This window comes from Cygnus atratus, chromosome 3 (genome assembly GCF_013377495.2).
Source record: "Cygnus atratus isolate AKBS03 ecotype Queensland, Australia chromosome 3, CAtr_DNAZoo_HiC_assembly, whole genome shotgun sequence".
NCBI lineage: Eukaryota > Metazoa > Chordata > Aves > Anseriformes > Anatidae > Cygnus > Cygnus atratus.
Genome location: NC_066364.1, coordinates 88,792,233 through 88,807,315, shown reverse-complemented (window position 1 = coordinate 88,807,315; position 15,083 = coordinate 88,792,233). Strand labels below are relative to the sequence as shown.

General features: G+C 45.6%; 1 protein-coding gene across 1 annotated transcript in view; it reads right to left on the bottom strand.

Moving 5' to 3' along the window:
• The window catches only part of ZFAND3 (zinc finger AN1-type containing 3), a 134,857-nt gene extending 130,031 nt beyond the window's left edge, over positions 1-4,826 (bottom strand). The window contains exon 1 of the mRNA XM_035560430.2: positions 4,699-4,826. Coding sequence (XP_035416323.1) covers positions 4,699-4,769 — 71 coding nt within the window. The 5' untranslated portion in view covers positions 4,770-4,826. The remainder of the gene's footprint in view (positions 1-4,698) is intronic.
• Between the last annotated feature and the right edge of the window lie 10,257 nt (positions 4,827-15,083).

Here is a 15,083-nt window from a genome sequence, read left to right as displayed (position 1 = left end):
AAACGTTCGTATAATTCTATGGAAGTTAATTTTACTTGTATTACAGCACACTTGAAAGTAATAAAAGCAAATAAGCTTTTATTCTTACAAAAACACGTTTTGGGTCTTGTACAGCACAGTAAGAATTAGCCTTCCTAAAACACAAGCATCATTAATTTATTTATTGATTCAAATCAAGGTATCACAATTGAAAGAATTGACATTTCGTGTCATCAGTAGCACTGCAGAGACACCCTGCCCCTCGCACAGCACCATTCACAGACAGCTACCTCAGGCACTTGTGTCATCCCTGGGCACTCAAAGACCTCAGTTAATACCGAGGGCTAATAAACGGTAACTTGTTTGGGACTGGATGCACTGACTTGCATAAGCTGCCAATTTTGTTACTTTTTCTAGCATCTGATCCAAAGATATAGTAAGTGAAAGCCTAAGTAACTGCATGATTCGAGGCCAGCAAAAACTAATTCTTAGAGGGAAAGGTGCCTATTTCTACAGTTTCATCAAGCCTCACTTAGGAACATCTATGGAGTGTTTCAACAGTACTTAAAATTAGGTTTATGAAGGCATTATTCATTGAGGATGACGTACACAGCCTGTGAGATTAGAAAGTATAAATGGACAGTCACTGAGAGCTCCTATGGAATGAACAGCTGCAATCACCCATAAAAAAGAAGGAAAAGATCAGCCAAAGAGGAGGCTTGTTAATGGCACATACATACATGTAAGTAACTAATGACATACATACATATATGTATATATATATAAGCGAAAAAAAGCTTTGGTGATATATAGTCGTAAACTAATCGTGCTTAGGTTAAATGATTCACCACTTGATCAAGCGTTTAATTTTAGGAAACAGAATTGAGAGAAGAGCCAGTTTGGCATGGCAGGGCCCTGGTGATACACAAGTAACTGGAAAATCGAGACTCCGAAATAAACTCTGGATTGGGTCTGCACACAATGCTTGGGGCACAATGCCTCACCACGTCTATGATGCACGCAGTGTCAGAGAAGGCAGAACAAATGGTATCATCCTGCAAAACCCCTGCTGGCGTGTTCTCAAAACAGCATTGCCATCAGTTTCAGCTGACTACAGTACCTTATAGTGCCAGAAATAAGATGAGATGAAACTAAGCATACTGTGTTTTCAATCAACTTCCTGCTGGTTGCCACCATTTCAAGAATGGAATTCATTTCTTTTATGTCCATTAGCATATTCCCTTCTTTTCTGGTTCTAAGGCACTAAACACGATGGTCTGGCATCATCTGGACCGTAAGAAAACCAAGCAGCATTCACTACGGTACAAACAGAATCACAGCAGTATTACCCTCTCTGACTCGCTCCTTCACAATGTACGCTTCTACCAGCCAAGGAGTATTTTAGCTCACAAGTCTCATCCACGCATCTAACAGTGTAATAGTAAAAGCCCCAGCCCTTTGATGAGCTATACGCAAGTGAAACCTTTGTGGAGACCTTCAGAAGCTGATGAGGAACTGCCAACATGAAGTTCATTAAAGGATTATGCCTCATTTCTAATAAGCAAAGTGGCTTAACTGGAATATATACATATTGCAATATTTCCATGTATTTATTAACACAGAGCAGAAGATTTTATATATGTCAGAAAAGACTGGTTTCTGAAATCCACTCATCTAAGAAAAAAAAAATTTACATGGTCTGTTAATCAGAAAAAGAAGAATTTTTCCAGATCATAAGAATGAGAAGCTAAGCACAGCATAAACTCTAAATGAAGTAATCTAAAATAACATCTTGCACACTGCACCCTTTCCAACCTTTATACACAAAAACTATTCCAATAAAAAGCAAAACAGTTGCAACTAACTGAAGTTTAAGATGTAAAAATAGAAAGAGCAGGGGGTAAAATATTTCCAAACAGCAAGCTGTGTGAATTTTACATAAATAAATCAATACAGATGAGGTTTGCCCAACTGAGGCTGTGTGAGATGATTTTGTAAAAATATAAAGATCATCTCCGTGTTCCATCTGAACCTCGCTGGAGCAAAAATGACAGACTGGACATACTAAAGAGAAGGGGAAGTCTGCAGAAGATTTAAGGATGGCTTCTGTGATCTTCCACAAAAGGTAAGAAAACATTAGTTGTTGACCTTAAGCAGATGTTTCAGAAGTTCTGAGCAGGCTCACTCAAGTCCTTCTTTCAGTTGTTCATTTTTCAGTCTCTTAGATCTTGAAACATCAAGAGTTTAGTAGTTTTCCAGTCACTAGAGATTCCTGCAACCTACGGGATCTGAATTTCTAATATAAAACCCAGCATTTTAAAAGAATCCCTCCAACTTTAATGCAATAGTATGTACAGTCCTCTCTTGTTACCCTTTGAATACCACCACTAGACCAATATGTACTTCAGGAGCTACTTTATGACTATTTATCAATAGGCAAAGTTCAGCCAACAGATCCACAGCTTACTTCAATGGTTTTCTTAATGGTTTTCTCAATATTTTCCTTAATGCTACGTTTGTGGATTACTGCAGAAAAGTATTCATCTCACCATAAATGGTACTGCTAGCAGTAAACAAAAATCAAGGCAAAACAAAACAAACAAAACCGCCACCACCAAGCCCCAACACTATCTTTTACACTCGGCCACAAGACGTACTGGGTAACGTCTAGACCCGACGGTCTGACCCGCTGGCAATGAACTCTTCTGCAGCCTGCGTGGTTCAGGCGTACTCAAGAGCGGCCATCCAAGGATTCTCCATCACTGGACTGATGCAGACCAGGAAACAAAGCAAAGCTATTCCTCTACATGCCTTTCTTTAGAAAGTTCATAGAAATTATTTCATCAAGTTACAAGTTTCAGAACTTTTCATGGTATTAAATGCTAGAATTCTGCAGAGAAAAGGCAAGCATGGCCCTGTTATTCCAAGTGTCAAAGTAACATAAAGGTCACCGAGAAGACTCCATCCTCTTTAAGACATATTGCTGGCACAACCTTAACTGACACCGAGAGCAGCAGAATTCAGAGGCATACAACTCTTTATGCTAGCATGACTTGCTTCCTTCACAATGCTGGCATAAAACTGTGACACCATGAGTACTCCTGCCAGTGCAACGCTGCTACAAGGGCATGTCCATACAGATTTACCAGCAGATCTTTTCAAGCACTGGCAAGGCCCAGGTGAATAAGAAGAGGACAACACTTAAGTTTCTTCAAGACAGAGAAGTACAACAAGCCATCAGACTGCGGAAGCTGATGGTGCAATTTACTCATTTTTTGAAGTGCAAATATAGGTACAAAGCTTGGCAATGAGTATTGAACAGCACCTGGGAGAAAGGGAGCAAGAAATAGCATTTTGATAATTGTTCAAGGGAAACGTAGGTTTTAAGAAAAGAGTAATGGCTTTAAAGGCAATGGGTTTTCTTGAGGGCCTCCTGTCACCATTAACCAGATCCTCAAACACGACGCACCAGATTTTTGTCTCATTATCACAACCCTCTGAACTAGCCCGAAAGTTCAGCCCAGAGGAAAAGTTCACTTTCAACTTTCTGTGACTCTCCTCTCATGCCAAGATCAGGTTACACGAGTCGGTGCGCTGCCTCAGAGACAGCGGCAACTTGCTCCCCACTACACTGCAGAAAGCATCAGTTCCAAACATGGCAGCCTAAGAAAACAGAAATTAACAGAACAATTTACTGTATATTTGTAATATGCCTTGCACAATCACTCCCGGCAGGGCCACGGCATATGTTGCACTTCATGATTTCTTTCATAACTCACGAAAACGGATTTCATTTAAAATCCTGCCACTCCAGTGGAAGCACCCCACGTACAGCGACACCGCTAAATCACTCTTATTGCATCTCCTTCCTCCCAGCCTCCACTCCCCCCCCCGAGCACCTTACATTGCATGCCATAAATCCCAGGAAGGCACAACCACAGACAAGCGGAAAGCTCAGGTGAGCCCTCAGAAGTCTATTTAGTCGTGTGTTCTTCGAGCATTTCGTCAGCAGGAGCGTTAGGGACTAACGTTTCTGGGATATATATATATTAGGGGCGTTTTGTGACTGCGTGTGTCTGGCAGCAAACCACCTGCCATGATACGTCTGATTTAAAATACAAGAAGTGATCAGCGATGGAAGCGTATCCAGCACCCTAGGGCGGGTGGGGGGATAGCGAGGGCCTGGCTTAGTATTTTTACCCCAGCTCTGACTAAATAACAGCAGCCCTACTTCGCCCTTCCTCACAGGAGGCCGGCCAGCAGCCAGGCAGGCCGTGGGGCTCCCCAAGGTGACGGGACCACCATTTTACACAGCATTTTCCCCTTGACCTGGGGGGGGGGGGGGGGGGCAGCTGGAGCGCCCCCCCCCCCCCGGCTCCCTGTGGGGCTGGGCGGGGGGAACCGGGGAGAGACGGGGGCGGCCCGGGGGGGCTCGGGGGCGGCCCGGGGACCCCGGCGGCAGCCCGGTGGGGGGTTCACAGCCGGGCCTGCCCCCACCTGAGGCGTACAAGCAGCCCCCCCCGCCCCAAACCCACACTTAGGGAGGCACAACGCAGCCGCCCCCCCCCCTCCCAGCCCCTCCCCAGGGCTCAGCCCCGGCCCCTGCCCCTTCCCCTGCTCGTTCCCGTTCCCGGTCCCCCCCCCCCCTCCCCTCCGCCGCCGCCCCGCCCGGCCGCAGCCCAGCCCAGCCCCCTCCCGGCCCGCGGGGCCCTCGCTTACCCCCAGAAGCCGCAGGGGCAGCGCGGCGGCAGGCTGGGCGCCTTGCTGCGCTCGCTGCCGGCGTCTCCCATGGCGGGGCCGGGAGCGGGGCCGGGGCCGGGGCCGGGCCGGGGCGGCGGCGGCGGGCGGTGGGGGGGGGTAGGGGGGGGGCGGCGGGGCTGGGAGCCGGGATTCCAGGCCGGTCAGCTGGAGCCGGGCGCCACCACCGGAGAGGCGGCGGAGGGGTGGCCGCGGGAGGGGGGGCGGCCGCGCCCTAGCGGCAGGGCCCGCGTTGCCGCCCGCCCGCTGTGACGTCCCCCCCCCGCCGCCGCGGCGAGGTGCGCCCGTCCGCCCCGCCGCGCCGCTCGGCCCCTGACTCAACAATGCGCCCCCCTCCCCTCCCCTCCCCGCGCACACACAGACAGGGGCCCGGCCCCGACACCTCGCCTCCCCCTGGCTTGAGCGCGATGGTTTCGCCGAGCCGCCGGATCAGCTGGGAGCGGCCTGTACCAATGTGCTGCCCCGGGGGGAGACGGGATTGAGCGGGGATGGGAATGAGGGGAGAAGCGAGTTTAGGAGGCGCCCGCACACTCGAGAAGGGAACGAATATCTCCGTAACGAGGCCACGAGGGGCTGCCTGGCCTTTCAGGGCCGGCTGGCTCCTCTACCCCGCGTTCACTCCCACCCACACGTTACGCCGTAGTGGTACAGCCGGCGAACGGGGGTGGGGGGGTGGGGGGCGGCCGGCCGTGGCGGCGCATGCGCGATAGGCCCGCGACGCGGAAGTGGGCCGGTGGCACAGCGGGGTCTGGGGCCTGCCCCGTGCTGCTCGGGCCGGGCCGCTGTCAGCGCGGCGCCCCATGGCGGGCGTTCGCCTGCTGTTCGCCTCTCTGTGAAATAAAAACGGTCACGTTCCTAAAGCACGCTGCTGTCCTGTGTTCTGTTCTTGGCTGTCTGGGGAAGCTAAGCTGAGGGCTGGCCTCAGCAGTGGGAATGGGGGCACCGTGGCCCTGCCGTTCTGGCCCCAGAGGGGGTGAAATGGCCGGGGTGAAGCAGGGCGAGCAGAGAGATGGGCGGCAGGCACCTCGCTGGGCTGGGCAGCTGGCTGCAAAGGGAAAGGAGAGAGGAATGCCAGCGTCTGGACTTGGGAGCTGAGTAATGGGCATTGTACCTACTGAGCAGGCTTAGCAAGCGGCCTGGGGCAAGTCGCAGCCTTACTGTACCTTGGTTTTGTCTGTGACATGGAAATAACACCAACCCCCTGCCAGAAATCGCTCTTTTGACCTCTTTGTGGAAAATGGCATGTGGAAAAATACCGGTGTGGTGATTATGCAGGTGGAATTGTAATACATTCTTGAGGTGGTGTTATCTTACATTTTGACTTTGAACCTAAACCCAAGGATGTTTGACATTGAAAGTAATATATGTTGTTAACAAATCCTGGAGTATGTAGGTCTTTGTGAACAGCTAATTAATTCTGCCAAAACCCTTTTAACTTAAATATTGACTATCTTTAAGAATTTTGTATCAAATTAATTCATGGCAGAGGGAAGAAACTAGTCATGGAATGCACAGAGACAAGCTTAAAACTTTTTTACATGTTGAAATTTAATTAAACTCAAGTAAACAGGCTGCTTCTGAAGAGAGGTTTGTGACTGAACTCACTAATAGCAGTTGGTTTATCCAACAACCATCGAGGCTCAGGCTGACTGACTCCCTGTTGATGAACCAGCCGGGCTGTAGCTCAGCCAGACCTTGCTCTTCCTCAGCAGAAACTTTGAAAGCAAAAACATCACTGAGTGTAAGATCGAAGCGGTACGATGGAGACGGGATGTGTGTTGAGAGTTTTCATTGACAGATTAACTGGTGCCAGCCCTCTGGAAGTAGTCTGTGGCTGCGTAGTGAGCACCCTGTGCGCTGGGGTGTGAGAGCTTCCTCTTGGCACAGCTCTTGCAGGAGCCTCACTGCTGAGGCAGCACTGTGAGTGCACTGAGAGAAGTGTGTACTTGAACAAAATAGCCCCAGCTTCATTAACTCAGCCCTTTAAACCAGTAAGTCAACTGAATATTAAAATTGTCCCCTATGTGCTGGCTACCTATAGTGCTACCGGAGGCTGTAAACTCCCTTCGGTTAAGCAGTACATTCTGTCTTTTTTTAAAGATGATTTGATAGCTAGTTCATTTGTCATGATTTGCAATTAAAATGGAGTCAGCTTTCAGCTGTTACAAATGTCATGGAGAAGCATTCTCTGTGGTCTTCTTGCTCAGTACACTTGTGTCATTCCAAATAAACTTGATTTTGTAAAGTTATGTTGGGTTTAATGTCCAAGTTCTGGTTTGTGAAGCAATTCAGATTTTTAAAAATCCTATAGTGGTTTGGTAATTCATTCCAAGTTAAACACAAGAAAAACATGAGTTCAGACATAATGGGATTACAAGAAGTAAGTATATATTTAACACGATGACAATGAAGACACCTCAACAACAATTCAGCTCTGCCCAATACTGATGCCCTATGGAGGAATAATCTGAAGGGGAAAAAATCTTTAGGATTCTAGTATACTTCAACACTCTGGGACAGAACAGAAAGAGCATGTGTGCTTGGTGCTGTAATGTCTTATGTCTAAAACAGTATTTTGGAATTTTTTAAAGAATAACTTCTGCCACACTGTTTTTCAATAATTGTGGTATTTCCTATATTATTTAAGTAGCAGAAGGTATAAATTACTGATGTATCATTCAGAATTGCTTCTGGAAAAATTATTACATTAATCTGAACTTGTTTCTCTAAACCTTTAAATGTTTTGGTTTGTGTCATGTTTCTTCTAGTCTTATCAGTCCATTTGCAACCTCCAGAAAGTGTTTCTGTAGTGCAACATCACAGCGACGGAAAGTCCTGGTGTGCGATGCTTCTTTGGAAGCTGGCTGGGGGAAAATTGGTTCAGCTGATCTAAAATTAATATAGTCATGAACAGGGCATCACAACCTCCATAGAGTGTGTAAGCCATTCTTCCAACAGATCTATTGAGCCAGGCCTCTGGCTCCCTGACTGAGGAGCTTCATTACTGACATTTTCTTTATTCTTTTTTTTTTTTCCATCCAGAGAGTCCAAGCCCTGGATACCTTCTGAACTAATGTACAAGCATGTGCAAACAAATGGATAAGCAGCACCTAGGAAGCTTATGCAAGGCATTAGTTGGATAGGGGTGGGAACATTCATACTCAGAAAGTCATCGTATGGTCCAGTTATAAAAAGGCATGTTTCAACCTCGGTGAGGAAAGATGTACTTAGTTGGGGAAAAAAAAAAAAAAACTACTTAGTAGTAGGAAAGTAACTTGAAAAGTGGTTATGTCAGAAGAGCAGTGAGCAACAATTTAACTCTATGCCAACAGAAACAACTAATGTAATTTTAGTTCTGCTTATCCGAATGCATGAAATGGATGGGGAAGGTAGTAATGCTTAATGAGACTGTAGTCACCCTGCAGCTTTTCTCTGGGCATCTTATTGCAGAAAAATCACAGAATGCAGAGAAGAACGACCAAAATACATGTAGTCTGCAGACAATGAAATACTTTAAAAATATAATGTTTACAGTTTGACCAGTGAATGATTACATAACAAACATGGAAGGTATTTACCAGCAGGACACACACAGTTTAGTAAAAGATGTAAAAGATATGTTTCTAAGGGAAGAAATACTTAGGTCAAATAAGGAAAATGTTCTCACGGTGAAGTCTGATTTTTTACCTCTTGCTGAGGTGCTTCGGGCTCATTCTCAGTGGGGCCACAATGCAGGATTAGATGAGGTAACAGACTTCTCAGGATCAGGAGGCAGAACTCTACCAGATTTAGAAGCAACAATTAAGTACCGTTGTTTCTCAAGTGTTCCCTTTCTTCATATATACTAGAAAGAGTTGTACCTGTGTACAATCAGAACGTTTTGGGTTGTTTATTTTGGTATAAACATGATTGCCCGATTGCGATACATGTGCACAACCGTGAAGTAGAGCAGGTGGAGAATGTCACAAGTATTGTACATCTTCCTTCTCATCTTGAAACCTAAATTACCATAAAATGATAAAAGTGACTCATGTGGTGCCAATCTGTTAGAGAGACTCTTGAGCTGATTGAAATAATCACCACTTTTTATTCCTCTCCAGTAGGCTGATATGCTTCATAGCAAAATCTTTTCTTTTGGAAGATCATTCTTGTTAAACCCTCTACTGAGGTTGAAAAGTAAAATGAGCATGTGGAAAAGGGCGATGGAGACGATATGTCTGAGCCGTAGACATATCTAGCTATAAGGGTGAACAATTACAATGATTCGCAGGAGCCCGGGGGCATAGGCTATTGCCCATGAAGAAATTAACCTGCAGCAAGTCAGCATCATAGATGGGACCCCAAAAAAGGCGACTGAACCCTGCCCGAGACTGGCACACATTCTTTTGGCTGAATCAGGACCAGGGCTGTCAGCCTTTCAAATGCTTGCTTTACAATGCTTAGCTCATCTCATTTTCTACATTAGAAAAGCACGTCTTGGTTCTTTGTATGCAGCTGGCATAGCAGGGTGTGATCCAGCTGAATGCCTCAGGATTTGCTTATTCGTTTAGTCTAAGTTAGGTGTCAGTGCAAGCAATCTGAAGACAGAAATGCCCGCACCTTAGCCTCTGGCTTGGGCCTCAATGAATCTGACTCCAGGCTTCTTTGCTACTCAGAGGAAGCCTCCAGATTAAAGAAGGCAAGCTGAGTTCATCTTGGCTCTCAACATTGGTTGTGTTGACGAAGCAAAAAAAATAGAATCATCTGTGAATTATCAACTTATGAGTCATGTAGATTAGAAGGTTTTCATAGCTATGTCTTTTTTAAAACATAAAACATACATTTGAACACTAAAAGAAAAGTTTAAATAGTCGCAGCACAGAATTTGGAGTCAGGACTTTGATGTTTTTTCCATGTTGTTTTAAATCTCTCTGTGCCTCAGTTTTGCTTTCTGAAATGGAAATGCTCATACATCTCATTGGCAGTCTGGAAGCAGAATCTTTACTGGGTGGCATTTTTAGAAACAAGAATTTGTTGTTATTATTGCTCTAACTAAAAGAGTGGCATTTCTTTGCAATTAATGGCTGGATGGAGAGTCCAAGGTGAAAGCAATAACTCTTAACACAGCCAGATGCAATTTGCAAGGATATGACTAACCCAGAGGCAATTATTATTAATAATACTTTTATTTATTTCACACATGTATTACTTCCTCTTCCTGCCCTTTATGTAATCCAGGACACTTTGAGAAAAACACAAATGCAAAAAATAAATAAATAAAATACATATATATATGTATAGTTCAATTAAACAAAACATTCTAGGCTAATCTAAAAAATGACAGATCAAATATTAAAACAACAACAGCAAAACTTTTGGCATGATTTAATGAAAGGAGAGGGGGTAATAGTGACCCCACACAGATGTGACAATGACTAAGAATGAAATCATTCACAGAAAAATAAACCTGCAGATGTTCTATATAAGCTGATACTTTTTTTTTATTGTTATAAACAGTGAGACTCATGAATGTGTAATGATGGTCACATCATGCTAGGCATTTCCTAATCATAGACAGCAGACTCAGCAAAAACCATTCTTAGCCTTTGAGAGCTCTTTTTAACAAGTGAGCTCCAGGCACTTTTTTTTTTTTTTTTAAAAAAAAAAAAAAAGGTAAGCATTATCGCAGCAATTTTACCAGGAGAAAAGCAGCCTTGGAAAGTGAAACAAACTGTCTTTCCAATACAGCAGCCCATGCAGGGGTCTATGTCCTCTTTCAGAGCTTGTGCCATGAGTGCTTCCTTTGCAACCCTCAAGACCTCCCTCCTTTGCCCTGGATTCAGCATCACTTAACAGCGGCACCCCAAATAATCTTCGATGCAACTACTTGGTTTATAAATGGAAGAGTTAAAAGTAAATAAAGCACTGGAAATTTCCTTTCATTTGAAAAGGGAGCTTAAGGCAAAAGAATGTAATTAAACAGAAAAGGTGGAAGATGCATGATATTTATATACTTCCTTTGCTTCCTGGCTTCTCTTCAGTATTTTCACAATACTAGACCAAAGGGTCCTTGTCTGCACCTAGGTCTTCTGGGTCCTACTCTAAGGTAGATAAACAAGCATAATAAAGCCTTGGCCTTGTATAAATATAAAGCAGTCCGGTCTTCATTAAACTGGAAGGTGCCTGCCCCTAGCAATCTGTTTGAAGACGAGCTGTTCCTGCTCTTTCCTCAGCATCTCTGAAGATGTTGGATGGGGAAATCTGCATCAGAACGCGTTTCCAGGCCCCTCAGTGGGTTTGTCAGTTCTCTGACTCCTGACCTGGTGTTTCTGAGCACAGCTGAGATGAGCAGCAATTCCCTCATAAGCGCCACAATGTCAGGGAGGCTTAATTGCTTAGCGGGATGAGAAAGTGCTCAGTAGTTCAATGACAAAAGGTCTGAGGAAAATGTGAATTGGGACCCTGTGATTCTCCCCTTCTGCCCCTGCCTGCTCCCTTCCACAGTGCACTCAACATTTAGATTTTTTGGGGATGCGGCACCAACGTTAGCTGAGAAAATCCTGATCTTGCCATTTCTGGTGTCCATGTGAGCACAGCAAGATCAGTAGTTAGAAGTCATAAGTGCAGCCTGGGTAATTTTGTAAACAACAGCAGCACCAATTTCTTTTATAGCAAGTAAAAAAAAACCAGATATTGCCGCTGGAAATGAATAGCATACAGAGCAGCTGTTTCAAATTTGTCTGACGCTGTTATAAAACAACTTTAAAGTGTAACAGTTGTACCCATGGCAAAATTTCCTTTGCTGTGTGCACACTTAGAGCTTTCTTTTATGCTATATGACCAGGCAGACACATTTGTGCTTAGTCCACTTGCTTTTCGGGTCACCTCTGAGGAACATCATGCCAGCTGCTGGCTGCAAATGGCAGGCAGACTCCAGGTGCACTTGCAGGCTGGACTTGGACAGAGGCCGAAGAGGGAGGGAGAGGAGGTGAATTGGTTAGGGCTGCTTGTAAGTCCTGTCCCCACTCCTGCAGTAATGTACTCGAGGTGGTGTGCTCTGTTCTTCTGTCCCCAGGCTGAGAATGGAGATGAGAAGGAGCTTTCACCCATGACGAACGAGAAAGAAGTTGAGTTGCCCAACAACATCGTAGTTGTAGATGAGATGGAAAGCAGAGAGCAGACTGGGAGAGAGAAAAGCTGCAGTGACTGAGCTGAATGACTGAAGCACCCTGTGTGAGCAGCAGGCAATACTCCAGCTGCTGGCCCTCGTTTTGGTCCTGTGCAGCTCTGTTGAAGCTGCCACCAGTGCAGAAAGAGGGATGGGTGGTGTGGGGATGCTGCGGGGGGGCTGATGTCTCCCCATAGCACAAGGAGCGCCCTCTGTTTCTTTCCACAGCAGCAGGCATGGCAAGCCTTGTCTCAAAGGCTCTTGGATTCTCTGTCCCAAACTGCATGGCATATAATACACACTCCAGTTACACAGATGGTCCCAGAGGCAGTCAGCTGCTGCAAGAGGGAGGATTACTTATAAGCAGGTAGGAAGGAAAGCGGCTCTACATGTCTGTGCATGGATGGGGGATGTAAAGGTCCTGGGGTGGTGAGGGGAAATGGACTCCTTACAGCGTCTTAACTTCACCTGCTGAACATGCACTCACCCCTCCAGCTTCCCAAACCCTTCTTTGAATTCAGGACTGACTCTAGCCTGTTCAGGCTACAAATGTGTGGATTCATAGGACAAATGATAATCTGAATGGAGTAAGAGTCTGGCCTTACATTTGGCCAGAAGACCAGTGCAAATACCCACACTGAGGTTTGGAGCCGATGGCTGACACAGGAAGGAGAGACTGGAGGATCATGTATGTCTAGCCACCCTTCTCTCTTGTAGGAGAGAGAGCATGAGTCTCTATTTGGGTAGGTAAATGGCTTTTGGGGAGGTTTATTGTATTTTACAGAGAACTTTTAAACAGAGGGACAGGTTACAGGGTAGATCTTGAAGGCAGGAGACAGGAGGAGGTGTACCATAGGGACAGGTCAATGGTTAACAAGCTGGAAATAGTTCAGTGAAATACCACGGGCTGAAACCATGGCAATGGAGAAAAGAATAACAGGAGGACAGGAAAAGAGAAGGTATCAGCGAGCTCTTGGTAAGCAATACTAGAATTGAGAGACTTCTGAGCAGGGATCCTCAAGCTCATACTGTTGCAATTAGCCTCCTGAAGCTGGTCTGCACGTTTGGGACCATCACTTGCACTGCCTGCTGCTGAGCTTACTCGTTCCTTTATTAACCCCCACAGCAGTGGCTAACAGGGATGTGAGAGGCACAAGGAGGCTGAGGGAAAAGCTGAAATAGTGGCTTTGTCTGTAGTAGCATATATTTCTGAAGTGATACAACAGTTTCTCTTTGACACCTCAAAATGGGATTTGGGTCAAACAGATTTGTTTTCCTATTCTATTGGTCTATTTCTAATCAGTTCTCCAGCAAGCAAGAAAGGCTTCTGCTTTCCTGGTTTCAGAGAAAAGCTTGAAAAACCCTATCCAGGAATTTCTACTGGCCTTTGGAGGCAATTTATAGACAACAGCTCTGAGGTGGGAGCTGCCTGCGCTAATTAGTGAAGTGTTATCATTACCTGCAATTCGTAGAAGGGTCTCCTTAACGTGAGCTCATTCATCTCTCTGATCAAGAGGTCAGACAAATAATCCAGACAGCATGATTGTGAGTAGGTCTTGATAGCCATTAATCATGCTCAGTGATGGTTTCCTGCCTTTCTGGGATGGGCCCATCACCACCCTCCTTTGGGCCCAGAGGGAAGGCCACACACTGTGTCCATCTCCCTTCTACCCTAGTGCTTTCTGGCCATGCTGATTTATTGCATGGGGTGAGATAGCCACTCTTGCATCCAGGATCAACACAACCAGGCTGAGCGCCCCTTTTTACAGAAAAACAGATGCACTGCTCTGGTTCAAGAAGTTAAATGCTGAAATCAAAGCACCTGGGACAAGACAGTTTATGCATGCTGAGCCGTTGCTGGAGCGCACATCTGGTGCACTAAAGGCATGGCCGTGCTGCCTGCAAGGCCTGCTGGATGCAGCTCCTACTTTCTGCAGCACACTGCATTTGTGCAACGTCTGTGAGAAGATGGGGAGGGCTCTCCAGTAAGGGGTTCAAAACCTTGCTGGTTTGCATGCATGCACGGGCAGCCAGCAAATGCACTTGTCTATGCTGTGGCTGGACCGAAATGACCAAGTGGGGACCCGTGTCCTCACAACCACCATCACAGGAAGGCTGTGCCGTGCTGTGAGGGGGTAGGTGATGCTCTGTAGAGCTGTCTGTCAAGTGCAGAGGAAGGTGTTAGCCTTCTTTCTATCATTTCAAGAGTTTAATGTTTCATTACAAGCTTTGGGTGCAACATCTTTATTCTTTCTGCAGCATGTATGTACAGATCCATGGTACAATCTAACCAATTTATGAAGAAATAACAGATGTGATACCAAAAGTTTTCGCAGCTGCCAGTAAGCAGTATGCATACCCAAGAAAAATGGAGAAGAGTGCAGCACATGCACAACAGTGGGGCTTTCCTTGCACCTCGTTCCCCCTGAAGTTTTTAACGTCTCTCTTTCTGCCTCTTGCTGGAAGGTCAGAACGGCTGCCTTAGCCAGTCTGAGGTGACAAGTCCTATCAAAACAATGAAAGAACATACTTTTTTTTTTTTTTTTTTTCCAGAGCAAGAATGAAAGTTGTGTTTTAAGTCCTACAATATGGAATGGTAACTAGTTCACTAGTTTGTGGTTTTGCCTACTAGCCATGCCTTCGTTTAATTGCTTAACCTTTTCAAAAGATATTAGTAGCCTACTTACCAACACCAGCCACACATATGCTACTGTGTTGGTTTCAAATGGTTTAATTAAACAAATTTAGGTAAAAAAGGAGGGGGCAGCTTGAAATCAGGTGTATGGCTCATTACCACTGCTGCTCTAATGTTTCTCCAGCCTAGAGAAACCCTACAGGATGCCATTTTCCTGTAGAGCCCTAAAGAAGAGACAGGATGACTTTTCTTGGGCTTTTGACAGAAAACCACCTTCTTATTCTGAGGAGAGATTTCGGCACCTATTGAGTGATCAGCATATGAATGAATTGGGAGAGCTCACTGGCAGCTGTTGGACATTCATCCTGCTTATGAATATCACAGCTTGCAGCAAGTCTCCCCTCTGTAAAAAAATCTGAAGCGTTCAGTCAGGAATAGGGAAAAACTGGGGTGAACATCCAGATGGTGCTGAACTGAGATACCAGAAGATGGTTACAAAATTATCTCTTCTCCAGCTTCCTGCATTATTCCCAAACAGCAGGCTGTGAACAAATAACCCCTGAA